General features: G+C 37.2%; 1 protein-coding gene across 1 annotated transcript in view; it reads left to right on the top strand.

Moving 5' to 3' along the window:
• LOC140658232 (uncharacterized) overlaps positions 1-25,502 on the top strand; it is a 33,015-nt gene extending 7,513 nt beyond the window's left edge. Inside the window, exons 3-5 of the mRNA XM_072876385.1 lie at positions 1,608-1,690; positions 3,863-3,903; positions 19,654-25,502. Of these exons, the coding sequence (XP_072732486.1) occupies positions 1,608-1,690; positions 3,863-3,903; positions 19,654-19,661 (132 nt within the window). The 3' untranslated portion in view covers positions 19,662-25,502. The remainder of the gene's footprint in view (positions 1-1,607; positions 1,691-3,862; positions 3,904-19,653) is intronic.
• The last annotated feature ends 1,747 nt before the right edge of the window (positions 25,503-27,249 follow it).

Raw genomic sequence — 27,249 nt, 5'->3', positions numbered from 1 at the left:
CAGTTGGTATACCACCATATACCGCGAATATCAAAGCATGAAAATCATTGTAGAATAATGTTTTATAAATTTAATGTGGAGATGCTGAACTGATGGGTGCCACCTGCACAGTGAATAAATACTCAGTCTGAATAAGCATTATTGGAGCTCCAACAGGGGGGGAAAAAAAAATCTAGGCTTTAATTTGTTGCTATTTGAACAGTCATTCCTACTTCATAGACAATAAATACAGCACTGATTTATACATGTATTCTATTTTTGAAACCTAACCAAACTGGTTTATTGGGTTTATTTTGACTTTCTGAAAAAGTCTAACCACAATAAAATCTATTCAGAGCTAGGTACTACAGTTTAAAAATAGCAAAGCATAAATAGCTCTTTCCTGACAAACATTTTTAGAGCCTAGCCTGAATATATAATTGCTCAGCTGCAAAAGATTTTTTGTTATACCTGATGCAGAGCTACGTAAAGAGACTGATCATCTGATTTGGCATGACCTCAAGCTATGCATTATTTTTCATGTGCATGAACACTTTCTACTGTGTGGTAACTGAACTGCATTCAATACTTAGTTTCTCATTGTAATAGTTATCCGTTGTAATAAAGTACATTAGGATGATAGCAAAATTTCCATTTTCTATGAAGAATCACGAGTATTGAATCAGTAGCAATAGGGTAAAATAGGAAGATGTGTGTACATGCACATATGTATCTGACTATCTGAGTGCGTGTGTATGTATGTTCAAAACATACGGAGGGAAGATAGGCAACAAAAGAAAATATTATAAACTTCCCTTTATCTTTTCATAAATCCTATTTGTTGTGATTCTTCTTTAAAAAAGCTGAATTTTTTTTAATAGTTTTGTCATCTTTTTGTATTGGGTACAGAAACTCACTTGTGTTCTTTTTGACATCATACTCAGCTTTTATCAACGGTAGATTCTAAGAGACAAGGGAGTCAAAAGCAATCTAGCCAGCATATTTATCCAAGCTGCTCTCCAGCACTGCTATTCCCAGATAAAGCCAGACTAATTAGAATATAAGGTTATAAATACCTGGTGTCATTCAAAGGTTCTATCTAGCAAGAAGACAAATTAGAAGTCCATTTTAGCCATGTGTGTACGTTCATGTACTAAGAGAAATGGAATTCTCATTTACTGGATTCTGTTATAAAAAGCTATGCAAAATAAGGAAAAAAAAGTATTTGGCTTTCAGCACAAGCCTATTTATCCATTGTCTTTCAAGTTCATCTCAAACATTCAGATAAACAAAGATAGGTGATCAAAGGCATACATTACCATTGGCAATATACCCATGTTTTAGCTAGCCTTTGATACTTTGTACCTCAATGTCATATATAGCAAATTGTGCTTAGAAGCATATGACAATTAAAAGTTATGTTGTAAGCACATAACTTCAGAAACAGTATACTAAGGGAAATATGACAACAGTTGAATATTTTCATTATTAATTAGCTTAAGCTTGGTAGCCGTACAAGTTCATAACAGATCTGTATAAAGCATGCTGGTACATAGTATTTCAGAGCTAGACTAAGGTGCATTGGTGAAAATTTCAGTGTATGCTAATGGACCACATCTCTATTACAGGTATCAGCTTTATTCTTGTCAGCAGCAGAACGCATCAGTGGATTTCACCATGTGAAGCTCTGTAGGATGATACACCAGTGTAGGTATGCTATTTTAAAAAATTGTATACATATATGGCTAATTTAGTCTCTGATTAAAAAGGCGGGGGATGTTTTTGTCAGATGTTTGTAATTTGTTAAGGCTTTTTTGTTGTTGTTACAAATTCATTTCTCTTAGACTGGACAGTGGTAATTGAATTGATTATATGCATCAGGATATGCTTTTCCTCCAATGGAAAAGTCAATGTAATTATGTTTAAAGCTTCTAATACAAGATGATATTCACTTTGGTCTTACTTTTGTAAGAACTTTTAATTTCTTTTTGCAAGATAATAAAAACCCAAAACAATGCTATGAGCAAAACAACTAAATTACTTGAACAGTAATTAGCAAAGACATCACGTCAAAGGAATGCAAACATACAAGTCTATTGCTATGCCTCACTGCAAAACTCTAGTATGCTGTGTTAGTAGATTTGTTAAATCTTTCAGCAATTGCAGAGAAATGAGTATCAACATGTCTGGTTGTACCTGAGTATTTTTAATACTTTCAAGATGTATATCTAATACTCAGATGTATTCAGATTAATTTATTCAGACATTCCTTAACTTCAAACTTATTTCTGGTGGAGACAGAAGCTTTCTATTAGCAACAAATTATGTAAGCCTTTCTTCTGCATTTCACCTAAACAGAACAGTGACATAAGAACTTAAGTACCTGCTCAAACATTACTGTTGAGACATCAGTTTATTTGATAGTAAGGCTGAATAAAAAAAAGCAAAATCTTTTTTGGGGACTAAAGCCCTGTTTTTCATAAAGTAAGTGTTGCTAACATCTTTGTGAGTTGGAGTAACCCGATTCTATGTTCACACACCAACTTTCAGACAGGAAATGAAAAAAAGTGTATTTTTTCCCCTAATATATATAAAGTTGACAGAGGGAAAAGAATAGCAAATTCTTGTTGCCAGTATATAATATATATTTAATTATAGTTCCAACTTGGGGTTTGATGACTTCAACATACCACCATTTTAATTCTTTTATATATGCCATCTTTATTACCTTAATTCTAAGCAGAGTATTACTTGCTGTATTATAGGGTCAGTGGTGCTTTATGATGGTTCTGTAATTGAAGTAAAGTTAAATCTTTCCCTGAGGCAAGTAGGGTGAAAGTCAAAAGCGTTATTGCTATCTGAGGAGGATCAATTGCCGAGACATCTCCCCAGGACATACTTGACAGATACACCTCTTTTAAAACTGTCTTTTGACAAATAAACTAAGGTGGATTTTTTTCCTCCTCTTGTGAGGGCCATACAGTGAATAAGAAACAGTATGACCAAAGATATCTTATGTTGGTGTATGCAGTCTTCAGATGCTTTGACCCAGCACTCTCTGGGTAAATTATCTGACTTATTGTAGCTTCAGGATCACAGATTTAAAATTAGTGTTTTAACTAAATATTTGGGTGAAACATGCAGTACAAAGCAACAAAGTTATTTCCCCAAGTAATGGATTTTGATTTATCAAGTTTTCAAGTAGGGTCATGCTCTTAGCTGACAAGAATGCAAGCAAAATGATTTGCCTTCCCCCCCCCCCCCGCCCCCCAGGCTTCCTTTGGCATTTGATAACATGCAGTCAGCTAAGCTTATTCTTAAATATGTATTGGTGATTATAGACACAGTTTTGTTCAAAATAATTATTGCATATTTTTTATAAGCAAGTTTCCAGAATATTTTAAATACAGGATACCTTTATATATATTACTATAAATTAAACATATTATAAATTAATATTTCACACCTGCTTTGTTTATATCTAGGAGAGTTCAGGATATTTCCATTGAAACCAAAGGTCTAACCTCAGATTTTTAGTGCTATCATAGTAAAGCATATTACTGAGATTGTTTAATTTTATAACTTTATGTATAATTACTGCACTTCACCCTTTCACTTCTAGAATTGTGCTTTCCTACTCATCTTCATATAGCTCAGAGATGTAGGAAGGCAAGATTTAGCATAGAATTTTGAGATGGGGAATAAAAAAACCAAACCACACAACAAAAAACCAAAAGCAAACCAACACACAACCTTAGAACATAAGGATTAAAAAAAAAAAAGGTATATCATTACCTGTCAGTATCAGAGGACAGGCTTTACTAAATTTAGTAAACTCCCTATTAGTAAGTTGGCTATAAGAAAGAAAAATCATCTCTTCCAGATGCACCTGGCATTCCACTTTGCTTCCGGATTCTCTCCAAGGTGGGCCATTCCTTTTAAATGCACAAATATATAACAATATATGCCAAGCCTTAGTGCAATTATGTTTTCATTTGAACACACTTTAGAGCAGTCTAGAGTATTTAAACATTATCAATGCAAAGCTTTACCATCGTGCACTACCAGAAGTGTAACAATTTGTCCTTGCAATATTCAAAGTGGTGAAATCTGATATTACAATATATCCCAATTCCTCTGGTATCTGGAGGAGAGTAGTGAGTGTTACTACAGTAAACTCTAAGTTAAAGACACTGAGTTATTGCATACATGTGTTAGCTAGTGTTTTCTATTTAAAACATAGGATTTAAGAAGCTTCCATTTATCAAAAGGAGTGAGAGATGGCAGCTAGTTCTTACGTTTGAAAAGCACAATAAAATCTCACATCTAAGTGACCAAAACAGGCCTATTCAAGAAGAATTTCCAGTTCTGTAGCAATCCTAGGAAGTCTTTGAGTATGGCTAAGAAATAGGATCCGTTCTCATATTTGACACAATATAGTTCATATAAAATAATAGATCATAGATTTATTCCATTTAATACAGACCATGTAATTCACTTGAGTATTTAACTTAAATATGCAGAAAATCCCAGTTTCTCTTAGGGGTAGGAAGTAGACTCAAGTGATTAAAAATCTTCTGATTACTTTTCCTGGTAGCTTTTTGTTGCTTGTTTTTGTAGGAAGTTAAGAATTCTCTGAGGAAAGCTCCAAGATGTTTGTGTGGCTTTGTGAGCAATGGAAAGAATTTACAAAAAAATATGCTACTGCTGCATACTGATATGGAACAATAAACAATAAAATAGTCAAGAAGTAAGGATCACTAAGACTCCCTTTCTATAAAATAGCTTTTCCTAGAGGAAAGTGGAACTGCTGTAGAACAACTTATATGAAACATTTGAGATGGTGCTTGGCAAGGAAGCCTACCGTGGAATTTGGCAAACAGCCAATATGTTCTAATTACCTTTACTTTGCAGTTCGAGTTCTTGGTAAGAAAGTGCTACTTGGAAGTAGCTAGTACTGTAGAATTTGATAATCCTGAGTAAATTCAATTGTTCTGCTGGGCCAGAAACATAAGCAGTCTTTCAAAGAAAAAAAAAGATAAGAACATACTGAAAATAATGTTTTATGAAAGACTAAGACTTGACAAGGATATAAAATGCTAGGTAGCCAAAGTTGAGCAGTATTATTTATAATAGTTTATGTAGGTTATTAAAAATAACAATTATTTTCTTATGAAAATAGGTAGTTTTCACATTGAATACTGCATTCCTCATTCAAGGAAAAGAAAGAATAGCAGTTTCAAGAAAACATTTGTTGTAGAAGGAGAGAATATAGAATCATTCTTTCATGATAACTTAATGCAGTAGAAAACTTCCAAAGCAGTAAGCCATATAAATACTCTTCTTACCACAACCATTTACTACAAGACATAAACACCCTTGGTCTTCATTAGCATTTTAGAATAAGTGAATGTCATTATGACATATGACATATGTCATTATGAATGTCAGTATGTCATATTGAAGCAGCTGTTGATATGCTATACAGTTGCTTTCAGTTACATTAGCATCTATCTACAAATAGTCTAAACTACTTTATTTTTAAGCTTAACCTGAACTTGCTATTCTGATTTCCCATTGATATTACAAGAGTAAACAAACAGCAAAAAGGCTACTGTTATCAGGCAGCCTTAGTCATTATCTGCCTTTATACCTTTCTCTCTTCCCCCACCTTCACTACTGCCATCAGTTCCAAAGTTGTTGCATCACCTGCACTGCATTAGTGTCTGCCACCCAGTATGCTTTCCCACTGAGAATGCCAACTGCATTTATCTATTTATAATGAAGAGGCTGCAGAGGGCTTTTCAATTCATAGAAGTTACAGAATTAGGCTAAAAAAGTTTTACAAGTTATTCTTACTAGAATTAGACACTATCAGACAGATTTAACTGAGTCAGTCTTTATATTTCATTAGAGAACTTTTCATTTTTCAGCTTAATTTCCTGACACAAGCTTTCACTTTCAGCATAAACAGTATGAATAATAACCTGCATAACAGCCACAAATTATGTGCTCAAAGCAAGTCACAGGTCTGATAATGCAGACAAGCAGTTCATTATTTTTTTCTAGGATTAAAGCTTCTCACTGCATCAGAGCGTTTGGGCTACATTCCTGGCTGTCACATGGAGAAAAAGTGTGGATTTGGTTAAGTTCTCTGCAACTCATGTTTCTCTTCTGTAAATAAAAAGTAGGAGCACTGCTGTGCTTTAGGGCTTAGGTGCAATTTCACAATACATGTAACACACTCATTATATAGTGCTACCAAAGGGACAGTCCCTTTTTCCCCTTTCAGCCCCAGCTGCACATTTCTGCCCCTTCTGTCACACTCGATCTAGAAATCATGACACTGCATGGTGAGTCAGATTTTTATGTTTTCATGACTAATCTCACAGTCCCAGCACTTCTTGATCAATGCAAGGGAAGGAGCAGGGAGGCTCAACTAGTGGATGAGGTGTGCAGAGACTGGAATCTCCCCATTTGGCAACAGCCTACAGATCCAATTATTTGGTTTGTGAAACTGCAGCCTGAGTAGTTAGAAACTCTGTGATCCCAGAAAGAGTATCTTTTTGCATACGCAAAGTATATCTCAAAGGCTATACCTTCTCACTCACCTGTTTATCACATTGACATAAGCAGCAATATTACTATTTACAATCAGAGCTGAAGTTGCTAAATTAGGTTTTTTGTCTATTGTTCATAAATTCCACACATTATAATTAATTTACCTCTCACACTATGTTGTCTACTTTGAGAAAAGCCCATATGACTTCTTCAAAAGGTTATTATAAAGAACAACAGGAGTAAATAGGAAGGCAAGAAAGTTTGATGATAAACACAGTTTTTCAAGATAGTTGAGACTAAAACACATACATTGAAAAAGCACAATATTACATTATGAAATAGTAGATTAAGTCTTATGCAAGTGAATGCAAAGCAACAGTCTAGGAAGAGACAGCCTACATCATATGTAAACAGTAAGGGGTTCTGGTTTAGCTCTTGTCAACCAGATAAAGAGATATGGGATTTACTGTGAATAGCTCCCTAAAAATGCCAGCTCAGTGTTCAGCAATGGTTAAGACGAGAAACAATGTTAGGAATTTAGGATGAGAGCTGAGAACAAAACAGAAGAGAATACTTACTGCATTGTATACATCAAGGATGTACCCACATTTTGAATACAGTGTGCAGATCTGTTCCTGTGCCAGAATATATGTTTACTAAAATGAGGAACAGAAAAGGGCAGCGGGGATTTTTAGAGATATAAAACAGCTTCTACATGATAAGCAACTAACTAGATTAGGACACTTCAGCTGGGAAAATAAAAGGATGACAGAGAAAAATAAAGTTATTTTTTAAGACAAGTACCTCTCACATGCCTATATAGTCATCTCGTAGGGACTAAAAAGATAGATTTGAATAAGAATTAGGCAAACTCAGGAGGAAGGTACTCTGGTGCATATTTGTAGGCATTTCCTCTCCTAGGTTCTCACAGCACTTCACAAACCACAATGAATCCAGTGATAGATGATGAGGAAGAGTGCTGTAAGCAAACAAAAAAGTGTTTTTCCCCTACTATGACCTCCCATGTTACAGCAATCAATGTAAAGTTTTCCTGAATTAGAGGCCAATTTTCTATGCATTTGAAAGTCTTTTATAGTTTTGTGCCTTCTGTAAGGTGGCCTTTTGGGTTTTGTGTTCACTTTACTATGGTTTTATATTTAAAATACCAGAGCCAAGAGCTTTTAAATTTTCATTTAGAAACAACTTCTGCAGTTTATCCTTCTTAGATTTGGAGGGAAAGATCCTTTCAGCTCTTTTTTTTTTTATTACTAATACTGTAGATTATGTTGAGTCTCTAGAATAGCATCTTTAAACTCTAAACCACTTGCAAGCACTTTATCCTTTTCGCTGTTACTTCAAAATGAAAACAGAGATTCATTTGCTTAAGGGCACATGGTGAATTAATGAGGGAGATTGGGAACAAAATTGAGAGGCAAAGGCTGGCAATCTGTTGTTTCAATATCCAGCTATACAACTTCCCCCTATATTTCTTATTGTATAACAAAAGTAATCTTCACTTCTTGGAAGCAGTTATCCTGCAGTTTCACTATGCCAAACACGGCTACATGAGATATGCTGGAGTTGAACAATACTGAAATATTCTTACACATCAAGATTTTGGTTTTGTATTATCTCAGTACAGACCACAATTAAAGCAGAACATGTACCCTATTGACAGGGTACAACTGGACAGTGCTACAACTGATTTACAAAGCAAGTGCCTTCCATTTGTGTAATGGGACTTCTCACAATTTGACTACCACATTTAGAGATGACATCTGTGAACTAAATTACCAGATTTCAACTTACATGCATCTCTGAAATATTAAAATACAGATCTTAATGTTTTTACTATATGTAGCAAGTACATGAAGTACGATAGAATTACACAGCAAATTCCCACCAAGACGGTGTATATACAGTTGTTTTGAAATTAATTTCTGCTTTTACAAAATGCAGCCAGTATTACAAAAATATTATCACAGTTTGTCACTTAAGTGATAGCACCTCAGTTAAGTAATTTCAAGACATTTTCATCCCTTTCCTATTTCTGATCTGATTTTGCTTGATTTCCATCCTGAGTGGCTAGTCAATTACTTTCCTCTTAGTCCAATTACTGAAATACCAAATGGGCAGATTTTCTGTCTCCAGAATGTGCCTAAAGTACAGGGTTCTGACTAATCCCAGTTTGACCAAGAAGAATAAGTAATCTATCTATTGATATACATTACTTATAGTTTAAATCATGCACATGTCCTAATTTGAAAAGGATTTAGGACACAAGATTTAGATCCAGATCTATTCTCCGAATGCTCAATAGTTGTCAGAATCTTGATCTGCTAATCCGGGACTACCTAGGCTTTTTAGAAAAAACATGGCTCAGATTTAGCGATGCTCTTGTTCCTTCACAAAATCCTGGAGAGTGCGTATTTTGCCTTGCTTGACCTTTGTTTAATTAAGTAGGATAAACACACAGTTGTTTCTCCAACACCCAGAAACTGGAGAAAAAAAATAGCAATATGACATAAAAATACTTAGAAAAGCTTTTACAGTGAAGCAGAAATACCATCAGGTTTAATTTGGAGGGTTAAAAGCTGTTCTGTATTTACAAAAATTTTGCAAATAACCTGAAAATCTTTGACAGGTGTATTCTAAAGAAACATCTGGGGTGTTAACTTCTGGTATAAAGATACACAGAGTATATAAAAAGATGGTGGTCTCAGAGTTTTTGTTTATACATAGCACTTTTCTTGGCAACACAAAACAGCATTAAAGTGTGCAAGGTGTTTTTAAAAAGCAAGTTTACAGCACACAGGATTGTCATCCCAGACTGCTCACAAAAAAAATCCCAACAAAAACACTGCGGGGGGAGGAGGAAAGAGAAATAACATTTTCCCATGCAGGTATTCTGGAAAGTATAGCAGACTCCACCCAACATAGTAAACAGACAGTTTACAGCAAAGCCAGGTTCAAAAGAGAAGTAAAATGAGGAACTCTGCAGTCAAAAAATACAGAAGCTTACGAACTAAATAAATGTTCAGTTAAAATTTATCATCCTGATTCTAGGAACTAAGTGATATGACTACAGGCTACAAAAATAGCCACAGAAGGAGTCACATGGAATGATGTAATGTGAACGTGGAATCAATCCTTGCTTTTTTTTTAAACTGTAAAATTTATATTCAGTGAAACTCTAGGAAAAACACAAACCAACACAGAGGTTAGCCCTAGTGCACTGAATCAGGTCAAGGGCAGCATTCATCTGTATGCATTTGATGCTTACATCAGTATTCCATGGTAGAAAAAATCTTATACTAACCTTGGCATAACAGTGCAAAGCACTGTACAGAAGTAACGGATAAGACCTTCATTTCTGGACAAGTTACTCTGCATTAAATGCATCATCATATAGCCACTTAATTTCTTCTGTTCAAGGACAGAAATAGATATTGGAGTGTTAAGCAACTCCATTATGAGGTTCTGTCCTCATGAAAGAAGTTCATGACTTCTCAAATATGAAGGATTTTTGGTCTGTTGCTTTTCTACCATATGTTCTTGTAAATAAGTGTACCCAGGATATCTGAGATGCAGCAGAGGGCAGTGGATTGCATTTCAGTTTTGCCAGCCTGCACTCCCACTCCTATAGTAATCTGCTCCAGGAAGAGGTTTTCCAGAGTCTGAAGTATTTTGAAGAGATCTTATTAAAAATGTAATCCTAAAACATTTCTAAGGAAGCCAGAAAGAGAAAATAAAACAACTTTCAAGATTTCCATTAGAATATATTGGAAAACACACACCACAGTGCTGAGCTGTGAATGGCTAGAGACAATTAATAGCTGTATGCAGTGTGCTAATACTCTAATGCAAGGAAAGAGCGTCATTCCACATGCCCTGGTGCATATGGAATGGCCAACATCATTGGCTAAGTGGCTGGATATTTCAAACCACATGAGAGGAGCTTTGCTCCTTCCAGCATGGAATATGGCCAGAAAAGAAAAAAAAGTTTTAGAATCTCCTTTAAGAAAAAACAAAACAAAAAAGTGGCTCTGCTATGAGCTGCACATGACTTGCAGGAGCTGCACATGACTTGCCAGGTCCATCTTTTAGTACTGGTCTTGAATTTAAATTAACACAGAATCTATTTATGGGCTTTCTTCTCTTTCTACCACATCATAACATCATTGAGGAGTTCAGCAACAGACTCATTTGGCTTTGGAGCCTGTCATGGCTCCTGGTTGTTGAAGTTACTCTTATTATCCAGCTCCATTAATTCCAGTTTTCTTTTCTTGTAGCGTACTTGGGTATTCAAGTGTGATGCTTTATGTCATTTAATTCTCTTCATAGAGCTAGGTGTTAGTAAGGAAATAATGTGGTTTTAAGATAAAATGCACAATAAAAATATATGCAATAATATTATAGCAATTTTGGATTATAATGAGCAACAACTACAAAGGCATTGGATTTAAAGTAGTGAAGGGCTCAAATTGTGGCTCTACCAGAAACTACTTTGTCAAGTCACTTAAGTGAGTAATTGAAATATGATTAAGCAGATGTTAAATACTTTACTGGCTCTGATACTAAGTTAAACATGAGAGAGATTTTCAAGAATGCCAAAATTACTTTGTTAGTGAAAGTGCATCAGTTGGGGAAAATTGTTAAGTAGCAAGGCAGTAACAGGGAATAGCCATTGTTAGCCACACCTGTGTAGCTTCAAAATCATTGAATCAAAACTGTGAGATTACACCAAAAGAAAAAAAAAATCCTGTTTAAGGATTAGATCTGTCCCTTGGAGAGGGTTCTTTGGTGGTAATAGTATGACATATGCTATCCCCTTATCTTTGGGGGATAGCTGAGGGAGTAGAAACATTCTCAAGTTTATTTTACCTCAAATTCAAGAGCTCTTTCACGCCCCCACATTTCACACTTCTCCCTAACAGGGGGTTAGTTCTGCTTCCTGTCCTAGCCTTGCTGTTGCCGCTGCTTCTAGCGGTACAGAAAGAAGGAAAGCAGCATTTCAGAAGAGTTCTGTCCTGTGGAGGGCTGAAGTCCACAGTGGGGCTGGAACTTCTCATATCCTCACAAGACCGATATCAGTCCTTACCACATTTGCATGATTCAAGGAAGTCACAGGACTTGGCAACACTGAACTAGAAAGACTAAGGTGAAATTGGCAGCGCTGTTGTGAGTTTTGCACATGTCCCTGTACTTGGGCTATGTCTAGAGGGCTCTGAAAGAGCCATCTCCAGAGCAGCTATAAGCATGACCCACCTGAGCACCCATACCTACTGCGTTCCTGCAGGCTGCCAGCCCACTGCATGTTTACCAGAATATGCTCCAGCTATGCCCAAAGCAGTACCAAGAGGTGCAAAGCCTCTAGAAGGTAGGTCATGCTGCAAAGGCAATCTCAGAGGTTGTCTCTGTGAGACATTAGAGACAGTTTTAGCCTCCAGTTTTCAGTCTTGCTCTTTGTTCTTACTTTACACTTCCATACCTTAGTGAGGAAGGATGAAGGAAAGATAAGCTAAATATCACAAGACTCTTGGGTATTACTGTAATGAGGACTCAGTTCTAATATTTTGGAACATATTTGGAAAATGTTTTGTTCAGTAAGGGTCCATAGCCTCCTGATGTGTCAATTTTCTATCGTTGAAATGGAGAGAGGCATGCTTCCCTTGTTCTTTCAAGACTTTCAACTGTTTATGAGGCATCAACAGTGGTTATACGAGGGACATACTCATTCTTAAGCCAGAATTCCTGCTAGCATTGGACGTAACTGAAATAGCGACAAGAAAAAATTTCTAATGCCTACTAACACTGGAAAGCTACAAAAAAAACCCCCACCAAACCAACAAACTGTATTAACGAAGAGTGAGGCATTGGAAAACAACAACAAAAACACCCTTTAACAATTTGAACAGGAAGAAGGATTAAAGAGCATACCAGAATAGAAAGTGGAACTATTTACTACATAAAGTTCCCACTTCAGCCATGAATCAGCTATAAGTATTATTCCACTTCTGGTAGATGAGAGGCAAAGTGTACCATGGAAACTAGGCAGGAGTAAACATCACTGATGTTCCTGGGCCAAGCAGATGTAGGTGTCCATGCACAGTAAACTTCACACCTGTAAGAGAAAGTTCCACCTGCAAATAACATGCTGCTTCTTCATCTGAAGCACCTGCCTTCCTTCTTTGCTATAGCACATGGGGAATGAAGAAGGAAAAAGACTCTCAGTAACCAGTAGAGAAACTCATAGAAGGGCATGCTCTCCAAAGGCATATACATGCATATCCTTTTCCACTAGGAAAAACTGGTTCTGATTAAGTTTAAATTTTTTGGTTTTTTTCATTCTTACCACTCATAGCATTCATACGTTTGTTCCAGACATCTGTAAAATCTCATATGTCTACCTAGGAAGAGTTTCACTAGCATGCTTGCAGCATAAACAGTCTGCTTTTGCTGTCCAAAACATAAACAGAATCAAAATTAAGAGTTATTCACTTCTCAGCATACTGAGATTACATTATAATATTATGAACATTGCACTTTCTGGCTAGCAGTTCTGTTTTCCCCATGGCCTGTAAAAGAAGGAAGAAAATTAACACTCAGCTCATGTTGCAGTAGTTACAGAGATCCTCAATTGCCCCTCTGACATTATTTTATAGAGGCTATTTAGTCCAAAATTGTAAGTGTCTGAGAAGTATCAAATGCAAATGCTGTCACAAATCAGCAAGTTCCCTAAAGAATAAAGGTGATGACCACTTTGTTGCCATGCTGTCCTGTGACATGCAGTTTTCTCTTACTTTGACTCATCTAATCTTTAATGGGGAGGGCATTTAAACACTGTTGAGATAAAACATTCCAGGAGTTCTGGAGAATAGCAAGTAGTATTGCTTACAAATCTTTTTTTAAAATGTATGAAGACTTCCAGTGGGAAGTTTAAAATAAAAAGTTACGTGGCAACAACTTATCTTGAATTCTCTGGCCATATACAAGTTTCTGTTTGCATTAAGCTCTGATCTCCTGAAGCCAGTCGTATAACAACAACTCAGTGTTTAATCCTGCAAAGGGAAATTCTTCCACATATTGTTAGTGGTATGGCTCATCCATGATACAATCTTGGTCTGGCTTGAGGAACAGGCTATAGTCCCTGACCAACTCCTTTGAACTTTGACAGTACAGTGTTGTTAATTCTCATGATTCTACCAAGAGTAGAATGATTCTGTCCTGTGATCCAGCCACTCTTTTGGAAATCCAGCAGCTCCAGCTCTCACGTCATTTTCAGCCCTGTCTGTGGAAATCTCCTCTGACTATCTGCCACTCCAGTCTCCTGGGGTAGAGCATCTAGGTCATTACTTCACAAGGCAGATGGACCTTTCTTTCTCTTCTTCAGTACCTAATATGATTTTTTTTTCAGCTGAGGTTAAATGGGAAGCAGAATCATTAATGCAGCCCTCACAGGAAGAAAAGAAGCAGAAAGTGTCCAGAAGTCCAGGCCAGCCCTCATCTCTTCTCCCTACTGTTCCTGTAAACAGTGGGTCAGTTGGGCTTTGCTCTCCCTCTCAGCATGGAGGTGGACTGAAGAACACTTGGGGTTTCCTCTATTTGACTAGGGGACTCCAGTCTAGAAGCCATCTCAAGCCTCTGGTAAAAGGAGGTGCACACTGCAACCCACAAGGAACAGAAGTATAAATAAGGGCAACATGTAAATAAGGGCATCAAAACCATGATTAAATGAAAGCTGGCTACCATTAGTATTGATGAGGGATGCTGTCATCAGGTGGATCACTAACTGATGTAAGCAGATAGGATGGTGGAACAGAATGCAAGGCGTTACTGGAAGCCTTTATTATCCGGCAGTTTCAAAAGTTCCTGTACCCCAAAGGCAAATTGCATTCTATACATTTAGGAGAACTGGCAACATTACAGACTCAAGTTCAGAGAGCTTGGGATAATCAAATAGATAGATACACACACTCTCCGTATGCTTTTCTTGGTTTTGTTCTTGCTGTTGTGGAAGTTTTTGTCCTTGGGATATTTTGGGATCCAGCCTGTGCTTTTTGAGGTTAATTCTGCAATACCAGCATGAAATTTATAGTTGAAGATATTCTCCAGCTATTCAACACTGAGAGCCTATGCATAGCTAGTATAAAGAGTGCTAGCTGAAGATTAAGTAATCGAAGTACAGAAAGTAGCATGAAGTCATAGACATAGAACTCAGTCATTAAGATATAGGAAAAGAATGCAGGAAACAATATGTATGTTGGGTTTGGTTTTTCTTCATTCTCTCTTCCCCCTCCCCCCAAAAGGTTTAATCCCTCCTTTTTAGCGATGTCTTCAAGACTAGACCATGAGGGGAAAAGAGAAAATGAATTATGATCCATTTGTTTTCCCATCACAAAGCATACTAGAGAGGGAGGAATCTGGTCTTTTAGATTCTACTTGAAAGAAATGGAAAAGTATGAAAGGGGGTGGTGCTAGGAGAGAAAGAGCTAGTTGAAAACCCTTGAAAAATGAGGATTGCTGTGGTGCTGTATACAAAAGGCTCAGGTAGGATGCTTCTGCTTTAAAGAAAGTTAAGGTTTACTTCTTTTACTACTTCAATCTGAAGGGAGGAATCCAGGCTTATTTAAGCTGTAATGATTGCACATCTCCTATTTCCTAGCTTGAATCCCATAACAGTGCAACTGTATCTGGAATCTGTGAAACAGTTCTTTCTGGATTAGAAGTGACTTAATCATGGGGTGGAAGTGTTTTGGGAAGAGTCCCCTAAGAACTTTTAGAGCATAAAGCAAAGACCATTTTTGAAGCTTGTCAATAAAACAAAACAAACGTTAGGGGTAAAGTCTCTTATCTACATGCTAAGTCCTCACATTCTGCCGTAGCCAAGTTGGATACCCAAACCCAGCTCTGGTGGCTGGTTTTCAATAGGTCTTTCAGTCTCTCCTAATGCAACTGGTTTACTTTGTATAAATACACACGAATAAGAGCAAAATCCTGGAACTTACTTTGTCCCAAGCAATTGGCCTACATTATTTGATAATTTGGAATGAAGGGATGTCTCATCTAAACTAGAAACTTTGTCTTGGAACACTGAAACCTTTCCTGACAAAAGCTTCACCAAAATAAATTAATTTCCCTGCAGAACTTTTGGCTTTGAATCTCATTTTCCAATGAAAAGCATTTTGTTGAAAGATTCTTGATGAGTTCTCTTTCTGAACAGATATATTTTGAGTAATCACTGTGTAGGACAAGGAAATATTTGAAAATCATGAGCTTCATCAGTGTCATCCAACAGATGCATTTTTGCATAGGTAATTAACTTGAAAGAAATATACATAAGCATTCTCAACTGGTTTGCAGTTATTTTCAGGGTATAGTGAGTAATCTAACACTGCATCCAAAAGCAGCTCTTTATAGATGAGTAATCTTTGCATATGAATAGATTTTGATCTGTGAATGACTAATTTCTACTTCTGAAAGAGATTAAACATCTTTTGCTTCCCGTTAGAAAGCAATTACAATTTGTGTGGACAATTCAGTATTGAACACTACAGTAGGATTGGAAACTGTATTTCATTCTTAACTTGTTCAGTTGCTTTTGATATTACCCAACAAATTCCACAGAAGCAGAATCTTAAGGCCATTCCAGTACTTTTTTCATTCAAGTACTTATAATATATGCTACATTGCAAGAGAAGATGTGATTACAATATATCCATGCCAGTTTTAGTACAGGTAGAACAAGTAAAAATAACAGTTAAGATAATTTGTTGGATGTCAACCTAGAAAACAACTTTTATATACATATTCCCTGGGGGCTACTATAAGTATTTATGCTAAAGATTACTCCAGTCAGTTTTATTGACCTTTAGACATGTGACAACATTAAAGACAGATGCCCACCAATCCTCTAACACAACCTTCACTGGGAGTGTTGATACACTCTCTGTAGGTAACTCAAATGCAACATTTGGAGAGGTTCAATGTTTATGATATAGGAACTGTTCAAGAAGTTACTGCTAACAATTTATTGGATATTTCAATCTTTGGGCATAGTTACTGGCACTAAAGTTTATGAAATACATTTTTCTTGCATAGTCTCTGGTCACCATTTGCACAAAAGTTTCTGTAAACAAGACAAGCATCACTGTAGATACCCAGTTTCTCAAGAATTTTTCCCTCCCCCAGTGGATGACCGACTTAGAATATTCTATGTCTTACTCCTACAGTATAGAAGAGGGACCACCAAAGCTCTGCTAACATGGCCACTATGTCTTTTGTTCCCCATCTGTCCTTTTTAAAAAACAACGCAACATGGATGTAAAAGCTACCAATATTGCATTAAGATTTCCACAACTCTGTTGAAAAGAGCTGTGAAATACTGCATTTTGCTTGTTGAATAAGAAAAAGAATTTTAATCCGTTGGTAGTTGGAGACACTTAAGCAATGAGATCATATCTTTTTATAATCTCAGAATTTAGTGTGTAATTGAAACCAGGAGAATAAAAAAACTGTCTTTTGAAGACAAAATGTCTCTATTGACTATGCATTGACTCATATTTGGAGATACAAGATACAGAAAGATGGGACTTGGTGCAGTTTGTCATAATCAAAGGGGCAGGGTGCAATAGCATAAGTGACATTTTTCATATAAATTGATAGTTAATAATATAAAGGCATGGTGGCTGTGGAAAATAGGAAGAGAGGCAAACACTGGATAAGAAGTATTAGTGTGAAAGCTACACTGGTACTTCAAGGACAAAGCATTCATTTCACCAAACTCTGTATCAAAGAATGATGGTCCTACTGACTCCATGGTTCATCTCTAGTATCTTTGTCCATAAATAAACACTTTAGTCAGTAATCTCTTTCATTTACAGTGATCCTGATCGGAATATGAGTGCTTATTATGGCATCTATTTAGACTTAAGAAAAGTGGTATAACAACCAAATTTGAATGTGGACGATTATATAAAAAATATTGCACAAGTTTCTTATTAAGACATAAATGTGTAAAACTTGGCTCTGGTTTATGTAACAGTTCTTCTTCATTAGCCCGCACTCAAGAATTTGAGTAATTCTTCAGTGAAATAATAAATTTTCCACAAGCCCTTGTTAGCAAATAAACTTTGAATAGAAGTAGCATATGCTCGTGCAAGTTAGAAATTCACAGATTCATCAGCTCTTTAAACAATAATAATTGCTTGCATACTCCTGAACGATATTAGCCTGTCATGGCATTCTTTCAGCTTTGTGTCTGTAAGGAGAATTGGGTCAAAGAAAGAACCAGAAAAAGGTAGGCAAAGCATTTATTTTGGGGTTTGAGACTTTGAGGGAAGGACTGTGAGCTTTTGGCAATATGTGAAGCAATCCAAATGCAAAGCCTGTGAAAGAAACCAGATTCAGAAAGGCGCTGGAAAACACTGTGGGAGGCACTCACTTGCAAGATCGGAGAGAGCAATTAAATCCAGGAAGCTGGCAGGGAGACTGAGGTGGGTGGGTTAGGTGGAATTGAATCAGGTTTTGGTTTGTTTTTCACAGCACCACACTAAGCTAGTTCTTACAGCTTCATTCTGGCAAATGGATGTGTCATTAATCAGCAAGACAGGATACTATAAACTTGATTTTGAAATTGAGGGCTGCCTATCTGCAAAAAGGTAGCTATTATCATCCCTCACTTTTGTAGCCAGAGGAAACGGTTCCTTTACATTGCAGCCACTTTCTGCAATAGATGTTCAAGTCACATCTGGTTCAGTTGCTCTCTTACATCCCTTGGCTACTATTTCCTTCTGTACAGTAGAAAGTAGCAGCAATGTGAAAAACAACATAGGAGCAGGATACTTTTAACTATCCTAATGTGATCTCAGAGATCTGTATATTAGAATGTGCTTAAAGAAGAATTTTTGATAGAATAGGAAAGTGATAGGGAAGTGATTTCCCTTGCATCCACTCACATACACAAAACTGCACTAACCTGGGTTCTAGACAGATTTGAACGCCTCTTAAAGAATTGAATCTTGTGTAAATCTAAAAAAAAAATAATAAAGTAGCATATCATTAATTTCAGCATTCTTGCTAGTCTTTCATATACAGGTTCCTTCAATTACATTAGGAGAAAGGAATGATTATCAAATCTGTTTTGGTTTGGTTTTTAATCTCAGTACATAGGATCATTGACTTCTGTAATGAAATCTAGTAGTATTTTCTCAGGAATAAAATTGCTACAAGAATCTCCTCTTCTACATGCCCATACAATCCCAAAGCATCACCTACCATTCACAGTATAGGGGTGGAAACTTTGATAGGAAAGAGTTAATCTGAGCAGAGGAAGATAAAATAGCCAGTTAGGCTGTGCATCCACCAGTTTGTAAACTAACTGCAGGGATTGTGTAAATTCCTGAGTTCTGGTTGCTCTAGTCAGTGTTGCCACATAGGCTTCAAGATCTGCATACTTATAAAATATTTCTAAACAGTATTTATTTAATGTATGAGCTGAATACATTCAAATGGGACACACAACTGGTACAAGGCTCTCCTGTGTACCTTGTGGAAACAAAGAATTAGAGCTGTCCCCAGTCCATGTGTAAAATTAGCTATGGCATTTAAATGCTTTTCACAACTAACATAGTACCAATTTGTCATACATTAAATGCTTAGCTCTCTCAGGATAGTAACCATATAGTTTTGTACTTAGTGAGCAAGATATGATATACTGTTCAAAGCAAAACCATATCCACAATTTGAAACCCTTGCTCATGACAAAACAAGACTTATAAATGTATAGCCAACTTTAATATATAATCTGAAGACCAGAGCTGCTTCTGGACCTTGCAGACATTATCTTTGATTAAATACTGATTACAATCTTCCCTTAGATAAAAAAAAAAATGTATATATATTTATATACATAATTTCAAAATCAAAGCCTTGTACTTACTGCATCTTCTTCTGCATGTCATCTGATGGCATTGGGAACAGATCCCAACATCCCAGAATGCAGCTTGGCAGGTATTAGTCTCCCACTTATAATGGGCTCTCTAATTGCAATGCTTTTTTTTCCCTTTTGAACTAGCTAACTAACCTGTAATTTTTCTTGGTATCTGCCCAAAGGTAAATGAAGTATCTGATACACCCAAGGAATTCCTCATCTGCTACAGGTGACTTCAGATTGGGAGTTGCCATCACCAAATAAGAATGAATCTACATGTAACCAGGTTTCAATAATATCCCCAGGCAAGACAGATCGCTCATGCTTCCATTTTTATACTGTTTATTAGTTCATATAAGAAGAACAGTCAAGCCTGCATGCAACTCTCCTCCCCTGAGCTCCAACACAAGACTGAAGCTGAGAGAGATTCTGATCATTGAGCAAGTATTGACTTGATTTAATAAGGCAAGAAGAACCTCAACGAGCAATTGCAATTGCTGCTGCTACCCACTAGCTTCAGGTGCTTAGCAATTCAGCAGATCAGCAATGAGTACGCTTAAGCTTGACCCACTTTTTCTTCCCCATTTTGCAAAATCAGGGTTATTCTTGTTATTTTGCATTTGGCACTTTGCACTTAGGCAAATGCATTACAATAAAGTATCTTCCACTGTCACAATTTGAAAAGATTCTGCTATTAATATGTCTAGCTGTTAAAAGTCAATGCGTATGTAAAAGTGGGGAGGAGGCTGCAGTATTAAATGCAAATTAGCATGCAGTGATAATGGGTCTGTGGCAGCCAAAAAAAAGAAAAAAAAGGGCTTGAACTAAAATACTAACTCTTCTTCCCTTTTCCTTGTTTGGAGAAGCACTGAATTTGTCCTGCCTTCTGTTCCTTCAGCTGTTCCTATAGCCTCTTCCTCCTGCTGGCATCCTGAGTGGCAGATAAGAGACTTACTGTCCTTACCAGCTGCCTCTTTTCTCCAGATTAGGATAGTGGCTGCTGGGTGGCCTACTTGTCTGTCAGTGGACAAAAGTTTGCCCTCTCACTTAGGGGGTAAACACACGGCTTCTCAAAGAGTGGAGCCACTGTGACCAATATAGTACTTTTTCTTCAGTGGTTTCCTCTGTTGAAGATCTATGTTCTGCAGTGCAGCAACTTCATGGACTTGTCCTTTCTGCAAGAGCATAGAGGGGAGGCAAAGAGGTTGCTGTCTTTCTTTTTTTATTATCATGCCCATTCTTTCATTGTGGCCTCTGCCTTGTTCCACATGTGGGAAAGTAGACAAGAATCCTGAGAATAGTATAGGACAAAGACAAACCAGGCTTTTCACTGAATATACATGAGCTTTGGGTAGAAAGAAAATCAATTCTCTTGTGGGGAGATGAAATGTTTCCCTAAAATGTTACCCATCTGGTCTACTGGGCAAGATAATATCGCACTAGAAATACACAGCCTTCCCCCAGTAAACCATTTCCTTGTATTTGCAGTCAGTCGTTAGAGAGGCCCTGTGTATGCCATGGTATAGCATTGTTCTGCTTCTGGACAATCCTTTTTTTGTACTACTAGCAAGTCTCCACTTACCGCTGCAGGTGTATATCCATGCAGATTCAAATTAAAAATAACACATTGCATGTAAGCCAAATGCAAAATCTTGTAGTGAAGAAACTAGATTCAGAAATCACAGGCACAATCTAGACAATGCAGAATGAATGTTTCAAAACATGCTAAGACAATGTCTGCCAGTATCATTGCCTTTCTCTGAAACACAAAGCCATTTCAGCACACAGGTAAACTTAATGCAATTTTTCTTTTATATTTCTGGTAAAACATTCACCTTCCTAATTATGATTCTCATCAAGAGATCAATGACTTTTACTTATATCTTTAAGTGCATTTTTTTTAAAAAAAGTCTGAGCTAGACACTTGCCAGAAAAGTAATCAGTCCCAAGTACTTGAAGTTTGCCTTTTGGAAAGCACAGAAGGTACAGGATTTATAATAGAAAGCCTGGGATAGCCTTTACTCTAGATAGCAGCACTGCTTTCTCTGCCTGAAGTTTCAAGCTTCTGTATCCAAAACGGTTTCATGTCATTTAGTTCTCATAACTACAAGGTTCATTTCAAACCCACTACAGATTTTCTAACAAAACAGGTTGAATAATTTTCCGTATGAAAGTTGGGGAAACATACTCAGTTTTAGCCCACTTTTTTAGGTACCAGTAAATTGGTAGACAAACATTAAATTCTAGTTTCCTAGTAAAAATAGTAAAATTATTCCCATGTATGTGTTAAGAAGTAAAGGAACTCAAGTAAAATTGAGAAAAAATAAGCTGGTGATTGGGAAGACTTAATTTCAGTTCCGCGTAAGAAAATATTGTCCTGGTATCCATAAATTCATGGTTTTAGTTCAAGCAATTTTTCTCCATTTCAGTTCACACTTGGGTTATAAATGATACACCACGCGTGAACAGTGGGAAGCAGGCTGTGTAACAGTCCCTGACATAACATGCCAGGCTTGGAAGAGCTTTCAACACCAGTTGACATGTTTGGGGCCTCTGCTTAGGAACAGCTTAAGTCCTGCATTGCCCACCTGCAGGTTCCCTGTTTTTAGAAAAAGAAAAGGACATTGTAAATCTTGTGGATATTATAAAGCAGAATCATCTGTTTTGAGTGGCTTGTTGGCAAGGATCTCTATGAGATGATTCTTTATGTGTATGGTGCTGCTTTGATCAGCATGTAGATACAGTGGGAAAGTTTAAAAGATTGTAGGTATGTGTGTAGACATTTTACAAAAGCAAAAACAACCTACAGGTGCAGCTAAAAATACCTCTGCATAAAATTCAGTCAACTAGTTAAAAATGCTAGTAAAGTCCCAGTGTCAGAGGGTGTGAATCTGTCATCATTTAGCAAAAATATTTATTCTATTTTTTCCTTTAATGCAATTACTTTAAACTAATCAGTGTTGCAATAATGACATACTGTAAAAGATGGAGATCTGGGGCTTGGCTTCTATAGTGTGGTTCAGCTTTTAGATTTTTTCTCCAGACTTCTGTGTACACAGTTTTATTTGTATGCAAACAATATTTGTGCAGGTGTCTACCTGGTGTTTGGGGCATGCAAAACCAGGGCTTGCCAAAACTTTGATTTTTCTTTTTTTTTTTGTTCCTTTTCCTAACCAAACAATCGTTTCACATACCAGAATGTTTGGGCACCAGAAGGATGTGTTCTTCCATTTCAATTAAAGTCCACATTCTTTAGGGAACTACTTACTGTTTTCTTGTACTGCAAATGAATACGGGTACAAGATAGAGTAGAATAAAACTTTGTGACCGAATTCTGGGATCTTTCTCTGCTGCCTCCAAAGTAAGAAGGTTTCTGTCTTAACCCCCTGACACTTACTGCTACCTGATACATTCCAGGGTAACAAAAGCTGATTCTCACCAAATTTGAGGCAGGGGAAAAGAGTGATCCCTGGTGGGAAATAGTCAAAGGAGGGAACAAGCTAAGGATCCTCAGACATGAGGTTCTTTAAGCAGGGACTTCTGTACACCTTCTGGAATCAAAATGAGCAAGTATTAAATTTGAGTATCAAACTGAATCTGCTTGTATTCAATTGATTGTAAACATTAATACATTTCTGAGTATCAAAATGAACAGGTATTCAATTAAACTTCCAGTGCAGTATGATTAAAAATGAAATAAAACCAAGCACATCTTTTGTGGGAGAACTGCATAAATATAATAGGGTTTTGTGCAGGGATCAGTTCAGTGGCAAAGGGAACACAGTTCATTTTCTTGCAGATGCTGGTCCATCCTTTGGCTTTGCCAAAGACAGTAAGCTAGATTTTAAAGCTGAGAACATGATGCATAATATACACTATACATCCAAGTGGTATAGATAACCGTGCCCACTTGACATTTCCAAACATAAAATCCTGATTTCTGTTGCTTATTTGTTTGCCAACAGATTATTTGGACTGTAAATTTTCATGCTGGGTCTCTGCACTAAGGTAATATTGTGTGTGTGTGTGTGTCGCCATATGGATAAAATAGCAACAATCAATTGCTCAAGAAGGAAAAAAGTAAACTTTACTCTATTAAGCATTTTCCAGCTATTTCTTTGAAGCTGTAGTGTGCCCAGCCTTTCAAGCGAGTGCTTCAAATTTGGTGAGTTAGTTGCTTTGGTTAAGGATGTGTCTATTGACATCTTGTAGACTGATAAAATTCCCCTTGATGGACATCTACCGGTTTTATTTACAGGCTGAATCACTTGTTCATTTACAGTCCCTAGCAAACTGAAATAATTAACAGCATGGGCTTCTACATGGGCTGCAAGGGGACAAGACTGTGCCCATTATCCTTTCTTGTGGGGGAGAGAGAGTTTAAATGTTGAAGCCCTGAAAACTAAAACCTCTGAAGAAACTTTTGCATGTTCCCCAGAGCATACCCCATGATCACTGTGCTTTCAGGGACATGCAATAAAGGCAGAACACAACACCCAGACTTTGCATGAGTCTTTTAATGCATTTACTTTTTACTTAGAAGGTACACCAGAAAGAAGATAAGATGAAGAAAGAAGATAAACAATATTGCTGTCACTTGGTTTCCTCACTACATTGAAACAGATCTGGGACTGTGCTAAGTGTCTTTCAGGCTTCTACAATTCTTTTTTGCTGATCTTGACCTTCCTTCAGAACTTTATCTTTCTGCCACTCCTAAATGTCAGTTTATTTTGACATCATTCTGTCGTACAGTTCCACTGGATCTTTCTGGTACAGAAGCCTGCTTGTCCCTTGCTCTATGCTACTCATAGCTTCCTGTGAGCTTCAGTGAGTTTGTTTAGGTTCCCTCACCACTAGTGGAAACCGTGTGTCCTTGAGCAATTTACTTAGCCTCTGCCTCGGTTCCCCATTTTGGAAAAGAGGAATTGGTGTTTCATGTCCCCTACCTTTTGTCTTGACGTCTGTTTCAGTTATAAGAAAAGGTAGGGTAGGGTTTCATACAACACATGTAATAACTTATTTTTACTGAGCGGTGAGAGGAAGGATTTCACAAGAACGTGGACACACAGAGGGAGAGAACCTGGACACACACAAGACTCAGAGAGTTAAGAGAAGTTACAATTCTGAGGCAGCTGAAGAATTTAAGAGTCAGGCAGAAACTCCAGACCTTCCTGTGTGCTGAATGTCCTGGCTGACATAGGCTTTCATGATAAAGGAGGATATTATTGCTTTTCTTGCAACTTCTGACCTGCTGCCAGATACTGTCCAACTGTAGACAGTCATCAAAAAGCTTGGGATTTTTTTTCTATCAGAGGGTATGAATGACTGTTATTTCCTTAAAATGAATTCCAAATAAATAGCTGAAATCTATTAAACCTCAGACTATCTAGGAAGAAAATGTAAAACCTAAATCTTCGGGGGGTGAGTTTGACAGTTTTCTGTTCTAATGAGAAATTCAGCCTATTCACTCATCTTTATTAAATAGAGGCTTCAAAGGATTTGTTCTATAGCTGAAACAATAGTTAGATGAGGTATCACAGGAGCCCAGCAGGGCTGAACAGCAAGAAGGTGAACCTCTGCTCTGCGGGTACAGTGCCTGGCTCAACGGGGTTCGGATCCTGCCTTAGCCTTCTGGCTCTTTCATAACGGCTGTGAGTCCTCACACAAACTCTGCCTTGAGCTACGCTAAATCAGACTCACCGACTTGGTGAGTTGCGTAGCATAATAGAGCAATGTGTTTAGTTCCTCCGTACTCTCAGAATCTCTCACTGTAAGGTGCGCTTAATCAGCTATGAAGTTGCAAACTTGATGTGTTGCAAAACTATAAAGGAATCTGCCATGTTTATATACAGAAGTAACAGGCATTTTGCACATTTACTTTTAGGTCGTTTTTGTTTAGAACACACACAGCCTGAGACACGGTGAAACAGCTTCAAATGCCCGCCTGATGGTTGGTTCCATTAGCTTTTCCTCTGCTGTAAATTAAAATATATGGGTCCAAATTTCTTCTACAAAGTTAATGAGGGAAATGAAGAACTGTAAATTAGCAGTAGTTTTTAAAATATTTGAATTGTGTCTTTTAAATTGTTATATGTTATTATAACATTTCATTTTAGCTATACTATTAAAAAACAATTAATTTGCATAAAATGGTGCATGTGAAGTACTTTACACAGTTGGGACAACAGAGGTTTTGTCTTCGAGTATTAGAAGGAACCACAAGAAATATACCCATGCAGTTTTAAACATCCACTTAATACTGGCAGGAGATCACTTCTAGCTTTCTTTAGAAAGCACAGTGTAAGCTACTGTACTTAAGATCAAGAACCAAAGCAAATCTAAAAATTGCGTAACACGCAAGGTCAAGGAAGTAAGGTATTGAGTCCTGTTGCTTCATCCACTGCAATAGACTCCGTTGCAGCAATGTGTTAATAAACTGAAGTAAGAGGTAAGACAAGACATTGCAATATCTCAGCAACATGAAACAGGGCTGGTTCGGGTACACAGAGCTGAACTTTCAGTTTAGCATGAAGGAGCAGAACTTCACAGCTCTCACAAATGCTAATGAGTCCCATGACTAAACTGTGGCATACTTGGAAAATGCAATCCGTAATACATATAATCTCAATCATCATTTGGAAACTTCTGACCTATATGCAAACTTCCAAGGAGCTGCCACTGCAGATACACTATCACTGCAATTACAGTAGCCATGGAGCTCTAGTATTGTGTATATATAATACATTGTTATGCAAACACACATCTACTTTTAAACCTCAGTTTCACAGTCATCGTGGTTTTAATTTCAAAGCATCAAACAGGAGGCAGAAATAAAGTCTCCTGCAAATAGACCTCGATTAAATCTAGAAAGAATTTTTACAAACAATTCAAACACAGGCAGTCTGAAACCCTAAAGTGGAACCGTGCTGGTCAGGGAAGGACAGTCACAACAAATGTTGCACTTAAAAATGCAACTTTGTACTTGGTAAAACTTAATTCTTGTGCTGGTTTAATATTTAAATAGGAAAAGCCAATTTCAAATATTTTTAGATTTTTCCTCAGAAAATGAGGAAATTCCCACCAAATTCTTTATATGAGATTCATTAAATGCCCCTTAGAAATAGCACTTGGCTTTTCTGTCTGATCTCAGACTAATTACTTTAACTTTGTGAAGCAGGTCCAGCAAGTATTTAATCCTGACCCTTTAGCCTGGATTCACAGATTCACTAATCTTCCATATGTCACTGTACAATTAAAAGCACTGCAAAAGCTGTGAAAATATTATTCCCCCCCCCCTGCCCCCCCTGAGACTCACCAGAGCCTGAAACTTCTTCCCACACCCAGCTAGCCCGCTGGCACCATCCGTAGTTTTTGATCCGAAGGAGAAATCCAAAGGCTGAGATGGGACCCCGGCTGGGAGGATGTGTGCAAGCAGAAACCAAGTGCACCTGGGGTTAACAGTTCTTAGGGAGAGCAAAGGCAAGAAGCTGAGACAGTCAGAATGATTTGCCTTTCCAAAAGGCTCTAATGCATTCTTTGTGTTAGCAGAAATACCTGGACCCACAGGCTGAACTCTTGAGTGTCACATGGGTGACAGAGCTAAAAAAGGCAAACCCACAGGCTTAATTTAAACTCCCCCAATATGTTAGCGTTTTCCCCTGAGGCTGCTTATGTGCGTCTTCCAAACTTTTCTGCAATTTTCCTGGAGTTTTAATATCCCGCTCTCTTTGGTTTCATACTTTTTCACTCTTTTATTTTTAGATTCAGTATTTCACAGT

The sequence above is a fragment of the Ciconia boyciana genome, chromosome 11, assembly GCF_034638445.1.
Source record: "Ciconia boyciana chromosome 11, ASM3463844v1, whole genome shotgun sequence".
Taxonomy (NCBI): Eukaryota; Metazoa; Chordata; class Aves; order Ciconiiformes; family Ciconiidae; genus Ciconia; species Ciconia boyciana.
Note: the sequence above shows the minus strand (reverse complement) of the source record. Positions and strands in the feature narration are given on the sequence as shown.